General features: G+C 48.0%; 3 protein-coding genes across 6 annotated transcripts; all 3 read right to left on the reverse strand.

The window, feature by feature from the left end:
* Positions 1 to 801: 801 nt before the first annotated feature.
* nacc2l (NACC family member 2-like) lies at positions 802 to 5,309 on the reverse strand. Its single transcript, XM_076998155.1, is given in 8 exon segments — positions 802 to 2,015; positions 2,238 to 2,335; positions 2,570 to 2,675; positions 2,804 to 2,980; positions 3,091 to 3,310; positions 3,312 to 3,464; positions 3,466 to 3,970; positions 5,057 to 5,309. Coding segments are annotated over 7 exon segments (1,752 nt in total). The 5' UTR covers positions 3,916 to 3,970; positions 5,057 to 5,309; the 3' UTR covers positions 802 to 1,467.
* Positions 5,310 to 6,637: 1,328 nt separating this feature from the next.
* Positions 6,638 to 16,874, reverse strand: qsox2 (quiescin Q6 sulfhydryl oxidase 2). Of its 2 annotated transcripts, none has more exons than XM_076998156.1 (12): positions 16,541 to 16,874; positions 13,624 to 13,724; positions 13,231 to 13,279; positions 13,040 to 13,145; positions 12,739 to 12,829; positions 12,373 to 12,518; positions 11,910 to 12,053; positions 11,043 to 11,172; positions 10,825 to 10,947; positions 10,377 to 10,545; positions 9,808 to 9,996; positions 6,638 to 9,168 (listed from the first exon to the last, which is right to left on the reverse strand). In XM_076998156.1, the coding sequence occupies exons 1-12, from the start codon at positions 16,770 to 16,772 to the stop codon at positions 8,666 to 8,668; spliced, it is 1,983 nt and encodes a 660-aa protein (XP_076854271.1). In that variant the 5' UTR covers positions 16,773 to 16,874; the 3' UTR covers positions 6,638 to 8,665. The 2 variants fall into 2 exon arrangements, with proteins under 2 accessions (XP_076854271.1, XP_076854272.1); XM_076998157.1 differs by having other exon boundaries at positions 10,377 to 10,527; positions 16,541 to 16,858.
* Positions 16,875 to 17,430: 556 nt separating this feature from the next.
* LOC143509842 (centrosome-associated protein 350) lies at positions 17,431 to 23,251 on the reverse strand. 3 transcript variants are annotated; one of them, XM_076998642.1, is made up of 10 exons: positions 23,136 to 23,251; positions 22,584 to 23,020; positions 21,878 to 22,010; positions 21,300 to 21,571; positions 19,054 to 20,786; positions 18,724 to 18,945; positions 18,371 to 18,616; positions 18,113 to 18,250; positions 17,823 to 17,948; positions 17,431 to 17,701 (listed from the first exon to the last, which is right to left on the reverse strand). In XM_076998642.1, exons 3-10 carry the CDS (start codon positions 21,898 to 21,900, stop codon positions 17,549 to 17,551), a joined length of 2,913 nt encoding a protein of 970 aa, XP_076854757.1. In that variant the 5' UTR covers positions 21,901 to 22,010; positions 22,584 to 23,020; positions 23,136 to 23,251; the 3' UTR covers positions 17,431 to 17,548. The 3 variants fall into 3 exon arrangements, with proteins under 3 accessions (XP_076854757.1, XP_076854758.1, XP_076854756.1); XM_076998643.1 differs by lacking the exons at positions 22,584 to 23,020; positions 23,136 to 23,251 and having other exon boundaries at positions 21,300 to 21,409; positions 21,500 to 21,571; positions 21,878 to 22,203; XM_076998641.1 differs by lacking the exons at positions 22,584 to 23,020; positions 23,136 to 23,251 and having other exon boundaries at positions 21,878 to 22,203.

A 23,251-nucleotide genomic window follows, 5' to 3' on the forward strand; every position in this document is an offset into this window, starting at 1 on the left:
AAAACCCAGGCAAGCATGTATACAGCAGCATCAGTCTGAGGGGGTGGGTGGGTGTGTGTTTGGGGGGGGGGGGGGGGGTATAGGAGAAGAACGTGGTGAAAGGACGAGTCCAGCGTTTCTCTCTCCAGAGGACTGTTGTTCTCTGTTCTGCTTTTTACTCTGTGTTCGAGTCAGCAGTCCCACACTGAGCACTGTGTCAGTGAAGCAGCTCTCTGCCCCTCACACACCCCCCCACACCCGTTACAGTCCAGCAGTCCCACACTGAGCACTGTGTCAGTGAAGCAGCTCTCTGCCCCTCACACACCCCCCCACACCCGTTACAGTCCAGCAGTCCCACACTGAGCACTGTGTCAGTGAAGCAGCTCTCTGCCCCTCACACACCCCCCCCCCCACACCCGTTACAGTCCAGCAGTCCCACACTGAGCACTGTGTCAGTGAAGCAGCTCTCTGCCCCTCACACCCCCCCCACACCCGTTACAGTCCAGCAGTCCCACACTGAGCACTGTGTCAGTGAAGCAGCTCTCTGCCCCTCACACCCCCCCCCCACACCCGTTACAGTCCAGCAGTCCCACACTGAGCACTGTGTCAGTGAAGCAGCTCTCTGCCCCTCACACACCCCCCCCCCCACACCCATTACAGTCCAGCAGTCCCACACTGAGCACTGTGTCAGTGAAGCAGCTCTCTGCCCCTCACACCCCCCCCCCCCACACCCATTACAGTCCAGCAGTCCCACACTGAGCACTGTGTCAGTGAAGCAGCTCTCTGCCCCTCACACCCCCCCCCCCCCCACACCCGTTACAGTCCAGCAGTCCCACACTGAGCACTGTGTCAGTGAAGCAGCTCTCTGCCCCTCACACCCCACCACACCCGTTACAGTCCAGCAGGATAACTCTGATATCTAAAGCGTGTGTGTGGGTTTAATGAACAAGTGCTTGTTACCCTTTGCCAGTTTGACTCTTTTTTTTTCTTACCATGCAGAGGTCTGTGAGAATTGGTATGGTCTGGGTAATTCAGAGCAGTCGGTAAAATGCTGGGCATCACATGCATAATTACCCACACTGTAGGATGCCAGCATTTGTGTGTGTTTGTGTACATGTGTGTTTTTGTGAGTGTGTGTGTGTGTGTGTGTGTGTGTGTGTGTGTGTATGTGTGTTTGTGTATGTGTGTTTGTGTGTGTGTGTGTGTGTGTGTGTGTGTGTGTTACGCATGTGCACACGCACACGTACGCATGAGAGAATGAGAGTAACATACTTATGATAAATGGCTGTTCTTACAACTCTTTGCAAATTGGTGTATTTGGCATTGAAGTTTGTTGATCTATTCAGGGTAACTATTGCGTGTCCATCATCCCCCAACGTGCAGCGTTTTGACGTGTTATTTCGATGGCACAAGCCATGTAATGAGTGTCAGTGGTCCTTTTCTCGGTCAAACAGCAGAACGGGTTAGAGTCGTGTGTAGAAGAGACGCTCACTGCTCCTCCACCAGGGGTCGCTCTCCGCTCAGCTCCTCCGGAGGGGTCTTGGGGCTGCCGCCCGAACTCTCCCCGTCCGCCCTCTTGCTGGCTGGGTTGAGCGCCAGCACAGTCCCCGCTCTCTCCGAGCTCTCCGGGTTCCTCTCCGGGTTCCTCGCCGGCGCGTCCTCTGGGTCGTCCGCTCTCACCGGGTCGCCCTTTCCCGCCTCGGTTCCGGCCCGCTCCTCGGCACCGTTGGCGGAGAAGTGAGTGCCGTTCCTCAGAGTCTCTCGGCAGTCTCCGTAGAGGTGCTGCTCCAGCGTCAGGTTAGACTGGGCCAGGTGCTTGAAGTCGGCCTCAAAGGGGAAGGACGAGGCGGGCTGGGCGGCGGCGTCCACCTGGCCCAGCACCACGGAACCGCGGTACACCTCCATGGCCTCGGGCAGCATGGACTTGATCTTGGGCAGCCAGCGCTTGCGGACGCGCCGGGCGTTGGTGCACATGTCCGCGGCGATCACGTTCATCTCGCTCTCCTTGAAGTTTGGGGCGAAGTTCTGACAGTAGACTTCAGGATGCGGACAGAAGGACAGAAGAAAGCCGAACCTGAGCACCACTACTGCAATGCAGACTGCATACAAACACACTTTACCTGAAGAAACATTTATTTCCCCTTTCCAGAAATTCACAAATTTAATACAAAAAAAAAAACATGCTTACTTAATTGAAGATAAAAGAACTGGAGTATTCACACAACCACTGGGTTACTGGAAGAGGGAAGCCGACTCACGCTTGACTGTGTTGAGGATGCGGCTGTCCAGCGGTTTGCGGTTTGGGTCACAGTTGGAGGAGCGGATGCCCGTCCCGCAGCTGTCTGCCAGCGTGTTCCTGCAGTCATACCACAGTCAGCCACCGGGTGGCAGCACCACTGAACATTTCCACAACTGCATTCAATGCCCTACACCAATTGTTTGAAAGTCTAATTTACATACAGTGCAAATGGGACTATGTTCAACAACAACAATAAGAACAACAACAAAAAAACATTGTTTCAGTGTTTAATTATGAAAGCATTGCTTTGTGCGTGCATGCTTTAGACAGAAGACCCGGCAGTCTACAGACCTGTCAAAAAAAGCGGCGAGTAGACGTCGAAGCAGGACTTTGTGCTTGACCCCGGCACACAAGTGACAATTCATCAGCTGCCCCCGCGTCATAAACACACCAGACCCTTTCACAACGCCAGCAACAGAGAAACAATGAATGGCTTTCCAAGAACGCAGAGCCGAACGCTCTGCTGTCTTATTGGGACGTGATCAGCTCTTCCTGAGGTGAGATGCGGTGGGAGTGAGATCTTACCTGCGATCAACTCCAGCCGCTCTCCCGGGTCGCCCTCCGTGTAGAGAGCAGGGTGGCAGCGGTAGCCGATCTGACTGATCAGTCCGGCGGGCAGAGCCTCCCTGTCGCCCCCCAGCAGCACGCCGAACCGGCTCTCCAGGGAGGGGGGCAGGGGTGACACCTCCATCTTCTCATGAACTAGGGGGAGAGGAGAGACACACAAAGAAAAGGCGTCAGAGCGGGGGCGTTTAATCCCAAAGTGCCCAGACGAATTCCGCCGCGAGGGGCTCGTGCGCCGTGACATTTACTGCCGTAGAGAGCGGCCGGGACGCCGTAGATCTTCGCCCCGGCGAGGTTGTCGTACGAGTCGTCTTCGAAGTCCTCCTCCTCGTTCTGATGGGACGTGGGGCTGTCCGTGGTGGGCAGGCTGGACGCCCCAGGGCTGGAGTGGTCCCTGGAGCTGTGCTCCAAAGCGTGCACGCCGTTCGCCACGCCGCCTCCCCCACTGGTGTAGAAGAGCGCGCCCCCCCCGCAAAGACCTGCTCCTCAGTCCCTTAGCCTCGTCCTCGGCCGGCTTCAGCTCCCCGCCCTGCGCACACACCGGGGTCTCCAGCCGCTCCTCCTTTATTTTGCAAACGGCCGTGGGCTGGTCGCTTAGCAACAGGGAGGGGTTGTTGTTGTTGCCTCCGCCGCCGGTGCCACTGTTGTTCGGGCTGGGGGGGGTCGTCCGTGGCGGACGTCTGCGAGTCGCAGAACGGCGCGCTGGCCTTGAACATCAGGTCCATGCCGCGCTCCACGATGTTCTGGATTTGCAGGTAGCCTGCCGTGTACATGACCATGAGCTGGTCGCTGGCCGTCACCGTCATGCGGCCCGTGTAGCAGAAGGAGAGGATCTGCTGGAAGCAGGACGGAGCTACGGACGAGGGCAGCTCGAACAGCGCCTGGCTGCTGTCGCTGAACAGGTCGCGGAAGTACAGGCTGCTGGCGGCCAGCACGGCGCGGTGGGCCTTGAAGGCCTGTCCGTTGACCATGATGGCCACGTCGCAGTGCTGGCCCAGCAGACGCTGCTCGTTCAGGCTGTCCAGCACCACGCTGCCGAAGTTGGGTATCTCCATGTGCAGCAGTTGAGACATGGCACTGGCTTCAGACCTCCACGCGTCGGACAGAGGAGACTTTCCCAGCGGGCATCTGAAAGAGCGCGAGACATTCTGCGTCAGGATGAACGAACAAATGAACACCGAACGCAGAAACGCAGAAACGCCCGGCCGGATTTACTCTGAGAACCTGGCCCGACGGGTCTTTTAATAAATGTGGCAATGGAAATGGAAACAAGTATTGACTAACTGGGAAGAAAACAATAGGAACAACAACGAAAACAAGTCTAGAAAACATTTGGATGGTTGAACCAGTCTTCATTTACGCCACATCAGCTTCCAGCTTTCTGCTCTCTCCCCCCGCCTGTCCAAACGAATGGAGGCATCTCACAGGCTTTCAGCATGGAGGAACTTCTATCTCCCTCCATCCTTTCCTTGAGCCTCTTCTATCGTCATAACCGTCCTCACACCTCGAGTGCCCATTCAGTCTTCTCCATCAAATCCATGTCTGATCTACTGATGATGATAACAGTTGCCACTCCGTGGTACCTACGAGTCAGTGCCACCTTGTCTTGATCTGGGATCATTATGTTTGTCCAAAGCTATGGCCTGTCATGTGGTCAGAGGCCTCTCTTACAACAATTTCGTACAGATAACCACATGTTAAACTGATAATAGCTGATGTAGGTTGCTAAACTCGAGCTACTCACTGGTCATGCACATCTTAGATTAGGAAAAAAAAGTACACAGCTATTCATGCACATCACAGTTGTAAAAATCATATATGCACACGCAGAAGCGGAATAAGAATAACGTAAGAAAAGGTCAGGACTTCGTCTAAGAGGACAGTCCACACAACAATATCACTGCACAGGGCAACGAGAACAAAAGTTGCAGCTTCAAGAACAAACAGCAGGAATCGACCTTGTTCCCAGAAGTAAGAACTTAGTGTGATGTCTAGCTCCCGATTGCAGGAAACAGAGAAGAAACCTGGAGGATAAATACTGCACTGGAAATACCTCACTCTCCCCTCTAGCATTAGCACAGTCTACATGTTTGGTAACTCTCAATAAGCTTGTTAGGGGTATTCAGAAGACGCTGCAAACTGACCACAAACTGACCCATTAACCCACCCCCCCCCCCTCCCCCCTCCCCCCGTACCACCATCCCACTACCTGACCTCTACAGCAGAATCCTCCGTGATGGGAGAGAGAAGGCAGACGAGCTCCTCACATTAGCTCAGCAGAACGAAGGAGAGCGAGAGAGTGTGAGAGAGAGAGAGAGAGAGAGAGAGAGAGAGAGGGAGAGAGAGAGAGATATGTGTCTCAATCCGTCCTCTCCTCCCTGCACAGGACTTCCTAGCGAGAGGGAAGGCGAGCGTCTGCGTGCAATCGATGCACCATCTACTGTATGTCACAGGGAGGGAGCGAGAGGCTATAGGCACAGACACAGAGACGGGGGAGAGTGGGGAGGGAGGGAGACTGAGCGAAAGTCATTTAAGGACACATGGAGAGCGATAGAGAGAGAGAGAGAGAGAGAGAGAGAGAGAGAGAACAGAGGAGAGAGGGAGGCTGATGCGGATAATTGCCCTGCAGAGTAAATGCGTGCATGTGAGATAGAGACAAAAGACGGGTAAAGAGACAGAGCAATGGCTCACTTTTATTAGAGCGTCAGAAGACAGGGGGAGCGAGGGAGGAATGGAGAATTCACCTCATGTCAACCTCCTTCCTTGGGACTGAAACAGGCGCAGTCACATAATCCATCAGGAGCCGTCTCCCTCTCCAACACACCCCCTACACCCCCATCCTGCCCCCACCCACACACCCCCACCCACCCCCTCCGTCCTCAGCTCTGTACGGCAGGATTATTTACATTAAGGGCAGACAAATGGAGTGAGATGGGAGAGCAACGCTGCAATGCAGTCCCTGTCACGGGCTGGCATGCTCACTACAGAGTCTGCATACCCAATCAGATGTGCCGGCATGGCATCAGACAGATACTCCGATAGCAGCCAGACGGGGAAAGGAAAAAGCAAAACAACAACAACAACAAAAAAAAAAACCAGACACAATCAAGTACACTCAAGCTCCAAACTGCTTCTGCTCCGTCCTGCCTTTAGCTGAGATTACAGAAAGGAGGCTTTTAAGGAAGTGTGAGATTGTGTGATGATTAGGACCACTGCAGTGGGAAGCATGCTATGTGGAACACATGGAGGGGGGGGGGGGGGGTGTTTTAAAGAAGCATCGCTCAGCACAGAGGATGTGAGGGGGGGGGGGGGGGGGTTGAAAAGGCTCTTGGGCTCTGCCTTTGACTCGTTGCCTTTTAAGGCTAATACGTCGACGGGGCATGACTCAGCACTATTTAACAGAAGCGTAAAAACGTCAGTAATATTCTGGTCATGTGTCTAACACACAAGAGCAGGGTGTGTGTGTGTGTGTGTGTGTGTGGGAATTAATTAAATAATGTATGTCAGACATACGCCCTTGTAAATACTGCACAAGCTGAGCTCAACCGACTGCACTCTTTTGAAAAGCTGTGAAACTGTGTCAGCCAAAGGAGAAGATAACAGCCAAGCCGGGTGGCGACAACAGAACCCAGACACGAGGAGCCGCTCGCAGACGTCCACGGTTACGACGCCCCGGTCCGATTTTCACTTCACGCATCGATCATTCCTCACAAACAGTCACGAACTTTCACAAATCAATAATTCTCGCCCGGAGGCGAGTCTTTGCATCACAGGGTCAAAGACATGAGCCTGAAGTGCTTGGACAGGCATTTATTTTACCCTTGAACAGTGTGTGCTGGAATGAACATCTGCTAGACTGACAGATGGAATGTTAGCAATAGCTAGAGAGATTGCATGGTCACATGTATGACGTCCCTAGGGAGGAGAGACTGCAGTCTAGGCAGTGTAAAGAGAGGTGGCTCTATACCTCCCCCTGGAGGTCAAATGTAGCCATGCAGCACTGGAATACCCACATAAGAAATTTGAAATCTCTCTTCCGTGTCGTCGGTAATGCATTCATGACTGATGCCAATATGCACATTTTTATTTTGAAAGACAACTTACATTATTCATCATATAAAATTCCACAGTTCCTCTTGGAGAATAGGACCAACTACATACTCAAGAACCCCAAAAATACTCTTCACATAAAAATATTCTATACTTAAACCACAGAAAAGACACAATGTCATTTTAGAGAACTGGAAAAGGTCACTTTTCTGTGCCATCATGAAGAGATGAGTCATGTTTACTATTCCAACACAGAAGCACTGATGTTGTAAGGCTTAAAAAAAAATACATTTCATCACCAAATTGATTCAACAGGTAGAAGTGGGAAAACAAGAAGAAATAAGCCTGTGCAGTTCACATTTAATGCATATAAATACATGGGGAATCTCAGAACACAAGAGGAGAAACACATGAACCTTTCCAGGAACTACCCAGCACTTCTAGACTCAAAGCTTCACCTCAAAATACTGTTTATAGTGCACATGGATGCTATGAACTTCAGTTATCACTTTCAGGTAAAATGTCTTGGAACCCTTAAACTGTAAATTGAAGTTCTGCAATTTGGCATTAAATCCATATAACAGCTTTAACTGCATGTGCATTACCTCAGCGATTATTAAATCAAAATATTGAAAAGAAATATGCATTTCAAGCTCAAATGCTTCTGCTTTGCCAGTCATTTCAAAGAAAGAATAAAACCATTCTTATTAGTCCTGATCCTGATGAGATCCATTAAAACACTATCCATTTTCATATCAATAATTTAAGTGTGCACTCAGTGAAATGCCATATCAACATTTCAAATATCAAACGGATCTCTGTTCCCTCAAGCTGTGCAGTAGCTGTGAGAAAAGAAGCTAAAAATACAATTTGGGCACAGAAACCAAAATCAATTTTAGTGAATGGTGTCAATATTCAAGAAATGCTCTTACCATGTCAGCATTAGGAAATCATTAATGCCAGACACTGTGAATAAGCTATAGGATTTAGTTTTAAAAAGCAGATTACTTAATCTACTACATGGTCCAGCTCTCTGGCACAGATCTGAGAACACCGCCACGTCACAGATCACTACATGAACTGAATTAATAATGAGGTTCAATGAAAGCAATTATCAAACAGGCCAATGGTCCGTGTAGGTCTAGACTACCCATCATAAACGTCTAGAAACTTCATTCATAAACAAAGTCTCTATTTTCCTGATGCTGACTGAGGACAGTCATTTAAGGGCTAACGGCTAAGATGGCGTCCTTAGGCGATAGTGTAAACAAAACTGTGAGCTGCGTTTAGAAATTCCTTAAAGCAATACGGGCCAGTGTGGCAGAGCGTGGAAATCCACTGACAAATCAGGGCACTCTTCAACTTCGTTAAAAATCTGTATAAATAACTTTGCTATACATATTATTTTAATAAAAAATAGACTTCTTTGACATTGGCGGTCAAGTTTGTTTTTCTTTTTCCTAATAAAATATTTCGCCTCTCTGTCAACCCCTCGTGTTGGGACTGAAAAAACTTGTGCTAGGATTGAAAAAGGATCCAAAACCATACAAGCCACCGTCCGTCCAATCAGGTGTGGACAGCGAGTCGATCATAAATCAAGTTCGTTATTAGGAGGCGGTCACGGTCTCTTCACAGGGACAAGAATGTAAAAACAAAACAAAAAACACAGAACATCGATGAACAAATAAATTAAAGTTTCCTTCAACCCATGGCAAGGGATTCTTATGCAACACCCGGGTGTGTGGGGGCGGGTCCTGTAGGGGGCGCCGTCTGCTATACGTAGGGCCGATGGAGGCGGATCTTCCACCGTTTGGAGCGCACGCGGAAGAAGAAGAACATGAACATGAGGAAGACGCAGGACGCGGCGTAGAGCAACACGCACAAGCTCATGTCCACGCTGGAGAAGCCCAGCCCCAGAAACGAGACCGCCAGCCTGGGCTCCGTCCGGACCACCTCGCCGCCCCCCCCGGCCCCGCCCACCTCCATCCTGTTCAGGCGCTCGGGGGAATCCTCGGGGGACGGCTTCGGCCCTCCTGGGCGGAGCTCGGCCGGGACGGAGGCGGGGGCCTGGGCGGAGGGGGCGGGTCCAGGCTGCGGGAGGCCGTCACTGGCGTATTTGGGGGAGATGTTGGAGGTGCCGTAGTGCTGCTTGAGGAACGTGAGGACCACCCCCTCGTTCCACACGTGCAGACCCTCCTGCTCCTCGTGACACGCAGCACAGAGGTCTGGCGTGGGCCACTGCGTTTTGGGAAACATGGGGTCTTCGCTCATTGAACCTAGAAAAGACAAAATGATCTTTACACACTTTGGTATAATCCTGCATGCACTTATGATCATATCATACGAGTGGTCACGGTATTAGATCCAGTAAATTAAGACTGCCATCGAGTTTTCTGTCCTTTTTAAGCTGTAATCCATGACAACTTTTACTACGTCTGTATTAGAACGTCAGCAGACTGACTACTGTAGTTTTGTATCCTTTGTATATTGTGTCAGTCTTTACTGGCTTCTTTCATAAGTGAACTGATTCTGACCAAAGGGCAAATGTTAACTGAATATACATTTATATTATAAATGCACTCATGAATACTGTTTGTGCAAACATGTAGGAATTCAGCATATATATATATAGATCACCTGTCCTGATTTCAAAATAGGTCTTTCATGAAAGAGGCCACTGGAAACATGACACAACTGTACAAGAAACACCACAAGTATCCAAGTACACAAAACTTACCAAACAACAATCCCAAAATAGGTGCAGCTTTAGAGCAAAATAACCTAATAAAACCGTAACTCCATGTCGACTATGAAAAACAAAATCACTAATTACAAGCTCATAATCCTGTTTAAATGCCAAATGTGTGATTCTGGAAGGGTTCCAACAGAGCCCGGCACCCCGGTCTCTCTCTGACCTGCTAGCCTGGCGTTAACCTGGTTGTGCTTCCTCCACAACCAGAGTACGGCCTCGTCCAGGGACTTCACCAAGCTCATGGAGCCGTGGGCCATCGCCTCGAAGTGCCGGCCACATTCGTGACAGCCGAAGAACGTTCCGATGTAGCGTCGCATGGTCTGAAGCACCGCCAACGGGTCGTCCTCCAACGCTGAGAGAGAGAGAGAGAGAGAGAGAGAGAGAGAGAGAGAGAGAGAGAGAGAGAGAGAGAGAGAGAGAGAGAGAGAGAATCCATCTTACTAGGGACAGTCCTAATTAAGACAGCCAGACCACTCCGCTAAACGAATGGCTTAGTAAATTATTAAAGTACCAGAAAGACAGAACTGTGGTGGTAGACGCGTTTTGCCATCACACAAACAACCGTGAGACAGGAGAGTGTAACACTCCTCCACAAGCGTTTACACACAGCGTTTCCACCAGTGCAATCCAAGGAGCTCTGACCGCTTAACATAATGCAACGAGGTTTGTTTATTTATTTATTTTTGCCACCTGTGTGAGGAAAAAAACCTGGAGGCATTTGGCCGTGCGTACCGGTGTTGGCGAGAGCGTCCGGCCGGCCCGCGGCCTGAACGGTCAGCACGTGGAACAGGGTCCAGAGGGAGCAGGGATATCCTCGCAGAGCCGCGCTGCTGCCTTGGCAACCCACCCACTGGGCACGCTGGCTGAGGTGCAGGCCCGAGATCTGGCCCAACAAACGCAACTGTTACGACACCCACAGTCAAACACGTCCTTCTGACACCAGCGCCTCTAGCTGCTTTACCTGCGCACACATCGGCTGGAACTAAAATTATATCGCGCCCCCCGCCACCCCAGCACAATATGGAACAAGTTACGATCCTGGCACGCAGACAGAGGAAGAGCTTAAACGGGACTAAAAATACCCTACAGAATGATGAAACTCCATTCATTTCCCAGGCCCGTGGTCAGTCTAAGTTGGGAATGGTGGGGTGTGTGGAGGAACATTAATGTCACGTCTCACCCGCATCTTGTTATTGGCCAGGTCAAGGATGGCATCGTACGGGATCTTCTCCAGTGGCAAACTAACCAGCCACTCCAGCAGGGTGTCCAGAAGTTTAACCACAGACTGGCGGCCAGGAAACAGCTGAAATCCGAAGAGGAAGTGGGAGCCGTGAGGTGACATGCCAGTAAATCTCATGATGGAGGATAACCACGAACCTCAGTATTTATAACTCTTACCTTGGCCACCACCGTAACAAAGTCTTTGAAGGTTTTCAGCTCCTCACCCTCTAAGGTCTTGTGCGTAGCCAGCTCCACTCTCAATAAGTAGTGCAGGCCAGACTCCAGGTCCACCATGTACACTTTAGTCCTACAGAAAAGGGACAGGTGGATCACGGAGCATATTCATTTCTGAGTCGCATCAGAACACAAGCCATTCTTGTTGTTAAGTGCCCTAAAACCCCTTAATCACCTGGATCAGTAATACGGCAATGCTGTCCCCATAGAGATAGTAAACAAATAAATAAACGAGAATTTCCTCATTTTGCTTTATGCTGAGAACTTTCAGTAGGTTCATATATTTTATATTCCAGGTAACTAACTGCAGTACTGTAGAAAGAGACGGAGAGGTTCTTGATGATGGAAAAACCATGATGAAGGACCGCTGTCCAGAACAGCCTGTTTCTCTAGAAACTTTGTGTACTTAACTACAATTTTTAATCTCTCTCTTTATCTCCCCCTCCCCGCCACGTGCGCGCGCACACACACACACGCACACACACGCACGCACACGCACGCGCACGCACGCGCACGCACGCGCACGCACGCACGCACACACACGCACACACACACACACACACACACACACACACACACACACACACACACACACACACACACACACACACACACACACACCTCAGAGGTTTTAAGGTGTGAAGACTGTTTGAATCCTCTCCTGATCAGCATTTTGTCATATAGCCAACTGTGTACAGGACTTAAAAATTAACGGAGTTTAACTTGGGATGTTCACACACCTGTCAGAAAAGCGACATTCAGCACACACCTCTCCCCCACCCCGACCCAAAAGAAGAGGACCAGACTGACCTATCCACGTCCTCCCACACCTCCCCGGCTCCGTGGCTTTGGTTGGCCGTCATCGCGGGCTGATGAACTGGGCTCACCGCTTTCCTGTGAACTCCGGGAAGCAGTTTGAGGAAGGACGAGAAGAAAAACCGTAGTCGCTTTTGCCTGCGAACATACGCGGGAAAAACCCAAGTTGACCAATTATACACAGTAGAAATTCTCAACACAAACAGGGATTCAGCCCACGCACGCTGTTACTTGTAGAGTTAGTGAAATTAATGCTAGCTCAGTATACATAATGCAGACTCTGCAGCACAACATAAACTATTATTAGGCTACAAGTTCTGGGTACACCGTCATGAACAACACACACCAGTTACACTGGGAGCACACTGGCAGTGCTGAACACACTGGCAGTGCTGAACACACTGGCAGTGCTGAACACTGCAACAACAGGACCCTGTCAGGCAGCTGGCGTACGTACACGTCCATGACGGAACGGGTCCCGTTTGGGTGGAAGAGGTAGCCTGCAGGTACCGAGGAGATGCCAAACTTCTCCAGCAGAAGCTTTTCTGAGGTCAGCGCCCTCTTCACCGCAACGCCCCGATACGGCATTAGGTCCAATATTACCTACGTGGAAGCGTGAGCAGCGAAAAATAGAACGGTTATTTCGGAAAAGCGCTGTGTGTCACCACGCACTCCAGACACGTGGAATCGCTACGACTTTATCGTTCCAGTACAGGACAGCACGTGTCACCGTAACACTCGTCTACGCCCGGCACCACCGACATATTGTTACAGCGCATGTCTATCGCTGCAAAGTGAGGACGCTCAGCGTCATGGTGCGTACCTCTCTTCCTACATAGGAGTCTCCATCCTCTATGATCACTGCAGTATACTGCTCTGATTTCCGACCCATCAAGGACAAAATGTCCTCAGTTCTGTGAACGGTGGGAGAAGAACTATAAGGCATGACAGTCACTTCTTGCTGCTGAATAATTTGAAGTAATGCGCAGAATCTAAAAACTGCATTAAATAGAAGAGGAGGGGGCCATTGCCCAAGTGTACAACAGTAAACAAGGTAGGGGGGCAGAGCCACTTCTAAATATTTTAGTATGTTTGTGTTTTGCTTGGTGTGCTTGTGAACGGACCCAGCAGGCTGCAGGGGAGGGCAGTGGGCAGGCCAGTCTTGTCTGGTGTGATTCTGAAGGAAGTTCACCATTAGCCGTCTTACCGTCTGAAGCTCTCGGTCGGCACCTGGACACAGCGCACACAAACCAGAACATGAACACGTTCCATTTACAGAAAACAGATGAAATTAATTTAAAAGGTCCAGTCTCACCTCTATATGTCTTTCCGATATCGAATGTCGTGACATGTGCTTTGAAGTACTGGAGAAGAAGGAAGAGTGATGGAGTTATTCTAAATAATAGTTATTCTAAATAAAGATATTCTAATTAATAAAGTTTTTCTAAATAAGGTTAATCTAAATAAAGTTATTCTAAACAAACTTAGCTCTACTCTTCAAGAGACACGGTAGAGCAAACATCAGCTCGACTACTAAAGAGAAAACAATAACTCAAGTGATGTTCTTCAATCTCATGACAGACTTTGTGCTACATTTGGGAATCGTAGTCCCAGCTTTGAGGCTTCAATTTTTTTTTTTCTAAAATTACATACAATTTCACATTTAACACAATAAATAAGGCTCATTATGATGCGATTGAAAACATACCCGAAACGTGGGGTAGAAGTGGATGCTAAACTCTTTACATATGTCAAAGTTCTTCTCGTGTGCACAGTCCAGAACGCCGATGCGGATGGCCTGACTCCAGTCTGCAGCGTAGGGGAGTTCAGTTAGGCTATTTGACACAACTACACCACATAAAGCGCCCTCCCCAGCTGCCCCTCCCAAGGCCCCGGGCACCCCCACGCTCACATGAAGGCATTTTTGCATGACAAACGACATGTTGCCTCACTCAGAGCACGCCACAACAGAAATTAGAGTTAATGATAGTGGGTCTGGTATGCACAACCCTGCATGTAATAACAGACCCTGCCTACATGTTCAGCTTCATGTGGTCCATTATCTTCAGCCACAGACAGTAGTTCCAGTCCAACATAAGGTTTCAGTTTATGACAGACATCCGAACCCCCCCTCGCCCCCCCTATAAGAGCAGCAGAGTCTGTGTGAAGAGATGAACCCTTGGGAAAGAACACCACTGATGAAACGTTGCAGTGGGTGGGTCTGGGTGTAAAACAGGGGCCTGAGGGCATGGACTATCTCTGGCATAATGGCATAATGCACCCCCCCTCCCCACAGATATTCTTCACCTGCTGGTGGGACCCTCGTTTTTGTGGACCATGTGGGGGAATGTGCACCAAGAACAGGCCAGGACAATAGGGCCGTCCGACCCCTATTGTGAGGGTAACAGCTGGCAGGCGGCCCCTCACGAGGTACCCAGTCAACAGCTTGCACCATAAAAAGCTGGACTTAATGTATTCAAGAGATCAGGCTAAGCTTAATCAGTGCCCCCCCCCCCCCCCCTCCAAAAAAACCCCCTCCACCCCAAATCCAGCTCTTCTTCCTGCTCTCTGTTCTATAACAAAGGAGCTAGGCAGATATTCAAACACTCATGTCAACACAAGTCATTCTGGAGTCACGTCACCAAAATCTTTTGAGGAACTTTACAATAAGACAAGGAACTTGCGCAAAAGAAGAAACAAATAAGGTCTACCAAAAGCCTGTAAATACACATTTCGTATGAAATATTTAGCCCGAGATTATCTCTCTATATATGTACACAGTCCAGCTCTGCAAACGTCCGCTGCCTGTAAGGTAGTCTAATGGACAGTGGGATCAGGCTGGACTGTTAATCCCAATACCTCATCCAGAGAGGACATTCAACAGTTACAGCAGGTGCTAAAGCTGAGCTTCCTTCTCTCCTGCATTCTGCCAATTGCCTGCAGCAATCAGCTCAGTATTGACAGAGTAAGCTGGCAAACAACGGGAGCACGAGGGTTTCTGCACGTTTGTGCTTGGATGGAGACTCACGTTAACAAGTTTCAGAACTCAGCAATGCTCCTGTAACATCTCAAAGGCCATAACGATCATCAGTGCTCCTGTAACATCTCAAAGGCCATAACGATCATCAGTGCTCCTGTAACATCTCAAAGGCCATAACGATCATTAATGCTCCTGTAACATCTCAAAGGCCATAACGATCATCAATGCTCCTGTAACATCTCAAAGGCCATAACGATCATCAATGCTCCTGTAACATCTCAAAGGCCATAACGATCATCAATGCTCCTGTAACATCTCAAAGGCCATAACGATCATCAATGCTCCTGTAACATCTCCAAGACTATAACGTTCATCAATGCTCCTGTAACATCTCCAAGACTATAACGTTCATCAATGCTCCTGTAACATCTCCAAAGCTTTAACGATCATCAATGCTCCTGTAACATCTCCAAAGCTTTAACGTTCATCAATGTTCCTGTAACATCTCCAAGACTATAACGTTCATCAATGCTCCTGTAACATCTCCAAGACTATAAAGTTCATCAATGCTCCTGTAACATCTCCAAGACTATAAAGTTCATCAATGCTCCTGTAACATCTCCAAGACTATAACGTTCATCAATGCTCCTGTAACATCTCCAAGACTATAACGTTCATCAATGCTCCTGTAACATCTCCAAGACTATAACGTTCATCAATGCTCCTGTAACATCTCCAAGACTATAACGTTCATCAATGTTCCTGTAACATCTCCAAGACTATAACGTTCATCAATGTTCCTGTAACATCTCCAAGACTATAACGTTCATCAATGCTCCTGTAACATCTCCAAGACTATAACGTTCATCAATGCTCCTGTAACATCTCCAAGACTATAACGTTCATCAATGTTCCTGTAACATCTCCAAGACTATAACGTTCATCAATGCTCCTGTAACATCTCCAAGACTATAACGATCATCAATGTTCCTGTAACATCTCCAAGACTATAACGTTCATCAATGCTCCTGTAACATCTCCAAGACTATAACGTTCATCAATGCTCCTGTAACATCTCCAAGACTATAACGTTCATCAATGCTCCTGTAACATCTCCAAGACTATAACGTTCATCAATGTTCCTGTAACATCTCCAAGACTATAACGTTCATCAATGCTCCTGTAACATCTCCAAGACTATAACGTTCATCAATGCTCCTGTAACATCTCCAAGACTATAACTTTCATCAATGCTCCTGTAACATCTCCAAGACTATAACTTTCATCAATGCTCCTGTAACATCCCGCAATATCTGTCGGTGTAATAAATGTGACATTTGGTGCCAACCTCGCACTCCAATAACGCAAAAACGAAAGAGACACCGACATGTCAATCACACTACAACACGATCCCGGGACCGGGACCGACACCGCCGGTCGTTCGGACCACAGATCACCCCCAGCGAGCCATGAAACCACCCGGCGGTCCTGGAGGAACCAAGACCGGCCCAGCAGACGCGGCAGTTCGGGTCCCGCGGCGGTTCTGGTGGCCCACGTAGCCCGCTCTCCTCGGGCTCGGTTCTGAGACGACTAACCAGACCAAGACGAGACACACACACGACGGCGTGAAGTGGACCCGACCGACCTCTCACGTCGCCCGCCAGCGCCTTCCAGGTGGGCGAGTACTGGACGCAGTGTCCGCACCACGACGAGTAGAACTGGACCAGCCAGGCGGACGACGAGTTGTGCAGGGCCCGCTTCACGTTCTCGCCGCTCAGGATCTCCAGCGGGTCCTCCTCGGTGTACAACCGCGACGCCCGGCCACGGAGTAGCACGGCCGACAAAATAACGGCGTTTAGGTAAAAGCGGGCCGCCATTAGGGAGGACGAGGTCAGGCGACACTGTTCGGCCTGCGGCGCCTTCGCTCGGGCTGGCTGGCTGCGCGTGTGGCGACGCTTTTTGGACGCGGTCCGCGCGCCTTCCTGAGCGTCGTTGTGGCGCTGGTGTTGCGCAGCGTGGGTAAATAATTCGGGGTAATTATTCCCGTTGGCGTCAGAATAAAAAAAAAATCTAGGCGGTGCGATTTTAAAGTGCTGACAGTTTAACAGTTTGTAGGCGAGCAAAACAGCTTTCGGCTTCACACTAATAAACTCGGTTATTATACAGTATCTTATCCAGTAGTTCCAGTGTTTATACTTAAGCGTCCTGACATAAGCTATATTCCAAAAAGCATTTAAAAATATTAAAATGTGAGAGTGTAATAAGGCATAGATTTACTTCTAAAAGCATTTGAATTTAAAATCATTTGAAAATCACAAACTTAATCTGCGTTTTGTAGGCAGTATGTTTGTTACTCCATAAGTATCAGATTTTATCAGATTTATCAGATTTAAAAAACCATGATATCATTAATTTTGAACCAAAACTCACAGGTTTCACAATTTTCCAAAATACAAAGATAATAAAATACATTCTAAAGAACAAAATGACCAACATTCTCAATTTAATTATAACACATAGCCTTTAATTCTGACACATAGTTTAATTTAGATTAAAATGAAAATTGTACATTCATAAGGAACATAAAGTTTTGACCGTGTCTTAAAAAGTTATTGATAATAATGAAGATGATAAGAATGCCACATTTACAGTATCATTTAATGCTAGATATGCATATGTGGTTAAGAACTGATATTGTGTCATCCAGAAGTAGCCTAAAGATCTCCTCACACAGTTGGATCTTCACAGTGATCTGGTCAGTTCTGTAATCCACCCACTGACTCTCCTCATTGTGAAGCTCCTGAATCTACACAGATATAAAATGGAAACATTACTAAATGCACTAAGATATTATATAAAACTATAATAAAGTGATTATATATTAATTGTGTTCAGAGCCTAGAAGATTTTGAAGTCTTTGTACAAACCAGAATGTAGTCCACTCTGTCTCTCTTAGCGTACCAGTATTTGCAAAGTTTTTGCAGCATCTCTGTCATTTGCTGATCTGTTTGCTCCAGATTTAGTATTTTTTGAGTTTCCCTTTTCACAGCAGCCTGGAATAAAATGGGAAAAAAAGCTTAACATACTTAACATTTAACATCATTTTTATCTCCTATTCTTTCTAATGCATACATCTGTACACAACATCTGCCTTAATGTATCTAAATAATTTGATTTCTAGATATGGTCGCCTTCAAAATCCAAGTTATGATCTTACCTTTAAAAGGGGCACTGAAATATGTCTTCTTTGCAGGGCTGACATCACTGATTTAACCGCTGTGTTCTGGAAAGAGTCACTGTCCAATATATCGGCACACACCTCATGCAGTATGTCAGATGTTAATTGGAACATGACCTGGTGTGAGGGGTGGGGCAACATTCTAATTTGAATGAACAGTAATATTCACACAGAAGCCAACACATCAACAACAGTTTTAATTATTCAAGAGTAATTCATAAACAAAATTAAACTCACCTGTCTGTAGCCCTTGTGGCTTTTATCACCTACTAAATATCTTGGTGTTTCACAGGCATCGAGTGTCCCTTCATTAGCATGGGCACAGAGAACTTCAACTGTGGCATCAACTATGCTGTACACAATCCTGTGGTCATGGGTGTTCACCTGTATTTGTGGGGGGGTTTCAGGATGGACCCCACACCACTGATCCATTAGATATGGTGTGTTAGTTGTGAAGATGCTATCTTCCCTTTTTCCAAACTCCTGAGTTTGAAAGAGAGAAAAGTTTCAACGATGGTGTTCAGTAAACGGATGTATTACTGGAGAATGTATTACCAATATTGTATGGTACCACAAGCTGAGTTACATACAGCATCCACAGATTTACTGTCATGTTTCGATTCGACTCTCTGTCTGTATCTTTTCTTGGTCTCCTGCACATTCTTCACAGTAGCCTCAGATAAAGAGGCTGTCTGAGTGTCCTCAGTTAACCCCACTGTCTGAGTGTCCTCAGATATCCCCGCTGTCTTAGCGTCAGAAAGATCAACATGAAACCCGTGTTTCCCATCATACCATACGAGCTTATGATCAACCTACAATACAAAATGTTTATTGTTATGATTTTGCCACATTCACACTGTGTTTTCATGTGTTCTTGCATGTATATATTCTATGTATTGTTTACGGCATGAGCAGCTTACCTTTAATGGAGATTTTTCAACAGATCTTGAACACTTCCATAGCTCATTAGATATTATTCTGGCTGTGCTTTCATATGTTTCCTGCTGGCATGTCTGCTTTGGAGCTAAGGACACGTGTCCAGGGAATCTCTGACTCTTCTTGGGTCTCTCGTCCCCAATCTTGTCCCCATTTTGTTTTTGAGAAACCTCATTTGGAGGATATTCATTTGGGGGATTTTCATCTGAATAGGAGTCCTCATCCACACCTAAATCACTGCAGTGCTCTCTGTCTAGGTCAGAAATGTCCTCTGGTCTGACCAACACTCCACAGCCCTTTTCACATGTAAAATACTTCACACCCCTGAACGTTCCACCGTGGCTTCCTGTGGGAGTGTCCAGAGCCACGCCAGCCCAGAATCCACCGGCAAAAGAGGCACGTCCTTTGTATTTCAGCACTCCTGGTCTTGATTTGCAAACAAGAACCCTGTCTCCGATGCGGAAGGAGAACAAGGGGTCTAGGGTGTCATTACTCTCATCCACCAGAAGAGAGCTGGTCTGATCCGAACCTTCCTCCTCATCCTGTTCTATAGCCATCATAGCATCAAGAGCTGGACACCTATGTGCAATAATGCTGTCATCATGATTTATCTCACTTTCCCCTAGAGAGTAAGACTTTTTCCTACACAAAGATGGGTCCGTAGGAAGGGGAGGGATGTTCTCACTGTTAACTGAGATGTCTTCAACGAGATCAGGTTGGAGGGGAAGATCCTCCTCGCTAGTCCATGTGATGATCTCAAAGGCGGGTGGAGGAGGTAGCAGACCGCTGCTGCCAGGTCCTGACCCACCTCCTCCTCGACCTGACGGAGGGAGCTCAGTACTTCCATAGGACAAAACCTCATCCACAGGAGAGAGGATCTCGGAGAGGGCGGAGTCTGCCGTGGTTTCCGTCTTGCAACGAAGTGCAAAGTGCAACGACAAACCATGTTTGTCATATGAACATGTTTCTGGGGCTACGATGAAATTTTCAGCGTAGCTTAACGAGCACATGGCTTCATGAGTTTTTTCTTCGCTGAGAACATCTCGCTCTTCTTCTGACCAGACCAGCGCTTCACTCTGAAGGGAGAAAGGCTCTGATTTATCTTCTGTCTCAGAAAAGCTGTCATCACAAAATGGACTTTCTTCAAGCCTCTTTACATTACAACTTAGACCTTTTCCCCAATTTGCAAAAAGTGGTTTGTCCTTTGTGGGCTCGTCTGCACTCTGCCATGCCTGCTGTCCGGAAATATGTGAGACTGAATCAGGATCGCACATCTGTGTGTTCCTTGATTCATCGCAAATCTCATGGTTATTATTTAACGATAACACAGTTTGTAACCGTTGGTTGTTCTGCGCATTGAGAGTCACGTAGTCGGCTATTGCTTGGCCGCATCCTAGAATCGTATCATCAGAAGCAAAATATGTTTTGTGTGCCTCTTGAAACGTTGGGTTGCTTTGCTCTCCAGCTTTCTCGTGGATGTCTTCATCATCATAGGGCAGGTCTTCCTCTATATCAGATGACAAACTGGATGTAATGTGCACTCTGTCAGATGTACCATAGCAGGGCTGATCTTGTCGTCCTAATGGAAACCGCTGCACGTTCTTAATGGACTTCCAGGGAGCTTCAGAAAGATTTTGGGTTTTCTGTTCTGAATTCACATCACTGCTTTTAGATGGACATTGTTGATTATGGACAGGGGACTGAATCTTCTTAATCTCTGAAAGGACAAACAAGTATTTACCTTATAAAACACTGAAAGCATGATCATTAAAATAAAAAAAATTCTGCTAAATCAAGATGTACAACACATTTGGGTTCTGGCAATGGAACCCAGAATATTGTTCATTGCTTGGTGCAGATGTAGTTACTAACCAACACAGTAAATACATCTATTGCACAGAGAACTGAATCCTTCAGCCAGATGGATGAGTCAGCAAAACCTCTGATCATATGCTGTAAATCAGCACTGAAAACGATTTAAAGTCCCTTAAACAACGACTGAAGGAAACTCCTAATGTCCAAATGAAACAGAAACCAATAATACAACTACATGTCTTTCCTCTCACAATGGAATTTAACGCGAAGAAAGAGGTCTGGCCACACAATGATAACAATTCTTTACCTTTTGATGATACATCATTAACAACCGTGAAACCATTCATTTGATTGTAGAAGTAGCTGCCAGAAAAAGGCATCTATCATTTTAAACATCTTTACATGCTTCACCCACCATGGCAGTTGGGTTTACAGTCTGCTTGTGTTGCTTCATGCTGATGTAGAGATTTTCCGTCCTCCGTTTTCCTCTCCGTGATGACGTGACAGCTTGGCGGGCTTGGATGACTGTACACGGAGAAAAGTTTGGGGTCACGTGAATCTTTGGGTCCCGGTGTCTGTAGCTTGTCTTGTTCTGTTGTGATGTGTTCTCCTGACCTTTTCTTCCTCCCAAAACTCCATACTTCATCAGATGTTAGTAGTCTCCTCAAACCCGCTTTAGTCAAAAATCTGCGGAAACAAGATCAAAGTTAGCACTCGCTCATTAGAATCGGGATCCGTCTGGGCCGCGATCGGGCGGCTTCCAAACGATTGGATTTTTGAGACGAGGGGTCACTTCAGAACAGATTCATCATCCCACATGAAAGAAAGCATTGATCTTCAGAAATGCACTCTGCTCTGGTGGAATCCCATGAGTATTTTGTTTCTGCCAAGTCTTCATTATGTACCATATACACACTCTGAGAAAGAAGGCCATGCATGCAAGAGAGAGAGAGAGAGAGAGAGGGAGGGAGAGAGAATGTAATGTCTTCCTACCCCGGCCTGTTCATGGCTGGCATTCTGGCAGCACAGGACCAGCAGAGACACGGAAGCTCACAGGCAGAGGAACAGCCGTCTGTCTTCTTCCAGGTCCCCAGTGACACACTTCAGCCACTCCCCAAATCTCCACCTGCAGCACCATCTCAGTGATGTGTAAGCTGAGAGAAGAGTGTGCAGCCTGCATTTCTCTCCACAGCTGTGCCCTCTTTTCCCTTTCAATATCCTCTCCCCTGGCTTGCTTCTCTTTCTTTCTCTCAGCCGCACTCTCTCTCTCTCTCCCACTCTCTCCCTGTGTCCAATCGCTCTGCCTCTCCCTGCATCCACCCCCCCATCCACCCTCTCCCCCTCTCTGCATCTCTTCTCCATCTCTCTGTCTCTCCCAATCTCTCAGGGTAATTACTCTGAGTGCTGCATTGTAACAGTGATGGAGTACAGTGCACGGCGGAGACAATAAGCCCGTGGTCTTTCCATCCTGTTCTGTAACCTGTACTGCCTCCTAAAGAATACAAAAACGTGCACTGACGCATGTCACACTCCACAGAGCCGGCGTATGCTAAATGCTGCACTGCAGTATTTCTTAAATCCCCGCGCTGATGCATATAAAAATACACCAGAGGTGACATCAGTGGGCCTCTGTGCATCGGTGGTAAATGGCAAACAGCCCTCCAGTGTTTCATGCTTGACAGTAGAAGCAGATTCTCACCCTTGTTCTCCACGTAGCTCCTCCCTACTGCCCGCTGGTATAATCCCAGCTTTTGTGCTAAAACTCCTTCCTGCATAAACAAATAAGCAATAGTGCAACACTGTTCCATAAGCATAACTCTGCAGAATTACGAGAACCCGCCACACGGTCCATCCCCCAACTTCGGCCAGTGCAGAACCGGGCCCGGTTGTCTGGTGACTGTTATTAGGACAGGCACTGGCTCCGGGGCAGGTGTCAGTGGACCGCACAGTGTCTGCACTTGCTGCGGAGTAGTTAACCGTGCCGGAGTTGCGTGCCCGGGCCTGGAGACGGCCTCTGCCACGCTGCGACTCTGCGGCGCTTGTCTGACACTCCAACCTCTTCACGTCCGGGCTGTGCAGCTCGTGGCTATGCAGTAGTCAACGTTCATGCCCAGCACGCCTGCGGTGGATCTCTGCCTGTTAACGAATACCAACAAGGCGATACGTTTTGTTGGCACAAAAATGTCGTTCTGCTGGTTATTTCTGTGTGTATATATAAAAGATACCAAGGGAAGAACCGGAAAGAACTAACAGTGTATAGCTGAATTTCAGATTTCACCCGCGTATGCACTTCCTCCTCTTTCTTCTTGATTTCAACCACATCATCTTCTCATATAACATGCCTGACAGAGGCAGTAGACCATCTTA

This window comes from Brachyhypopomus gauderio, chromosome 3 (assembly GCF_052324685.1).
Source record: "Brachyhypopomus gauderio isolate BG-103 chromosome 3, BGAUD_0.2, whole genome shotgun sequence".
Lineage (NCBI taxonomy): Eukaryota > Metazoa > Chordata > Actinopteri > Gymnotiformes > Hypopomidae > Brachyhypopomus > Brachyhypopomus gauderio.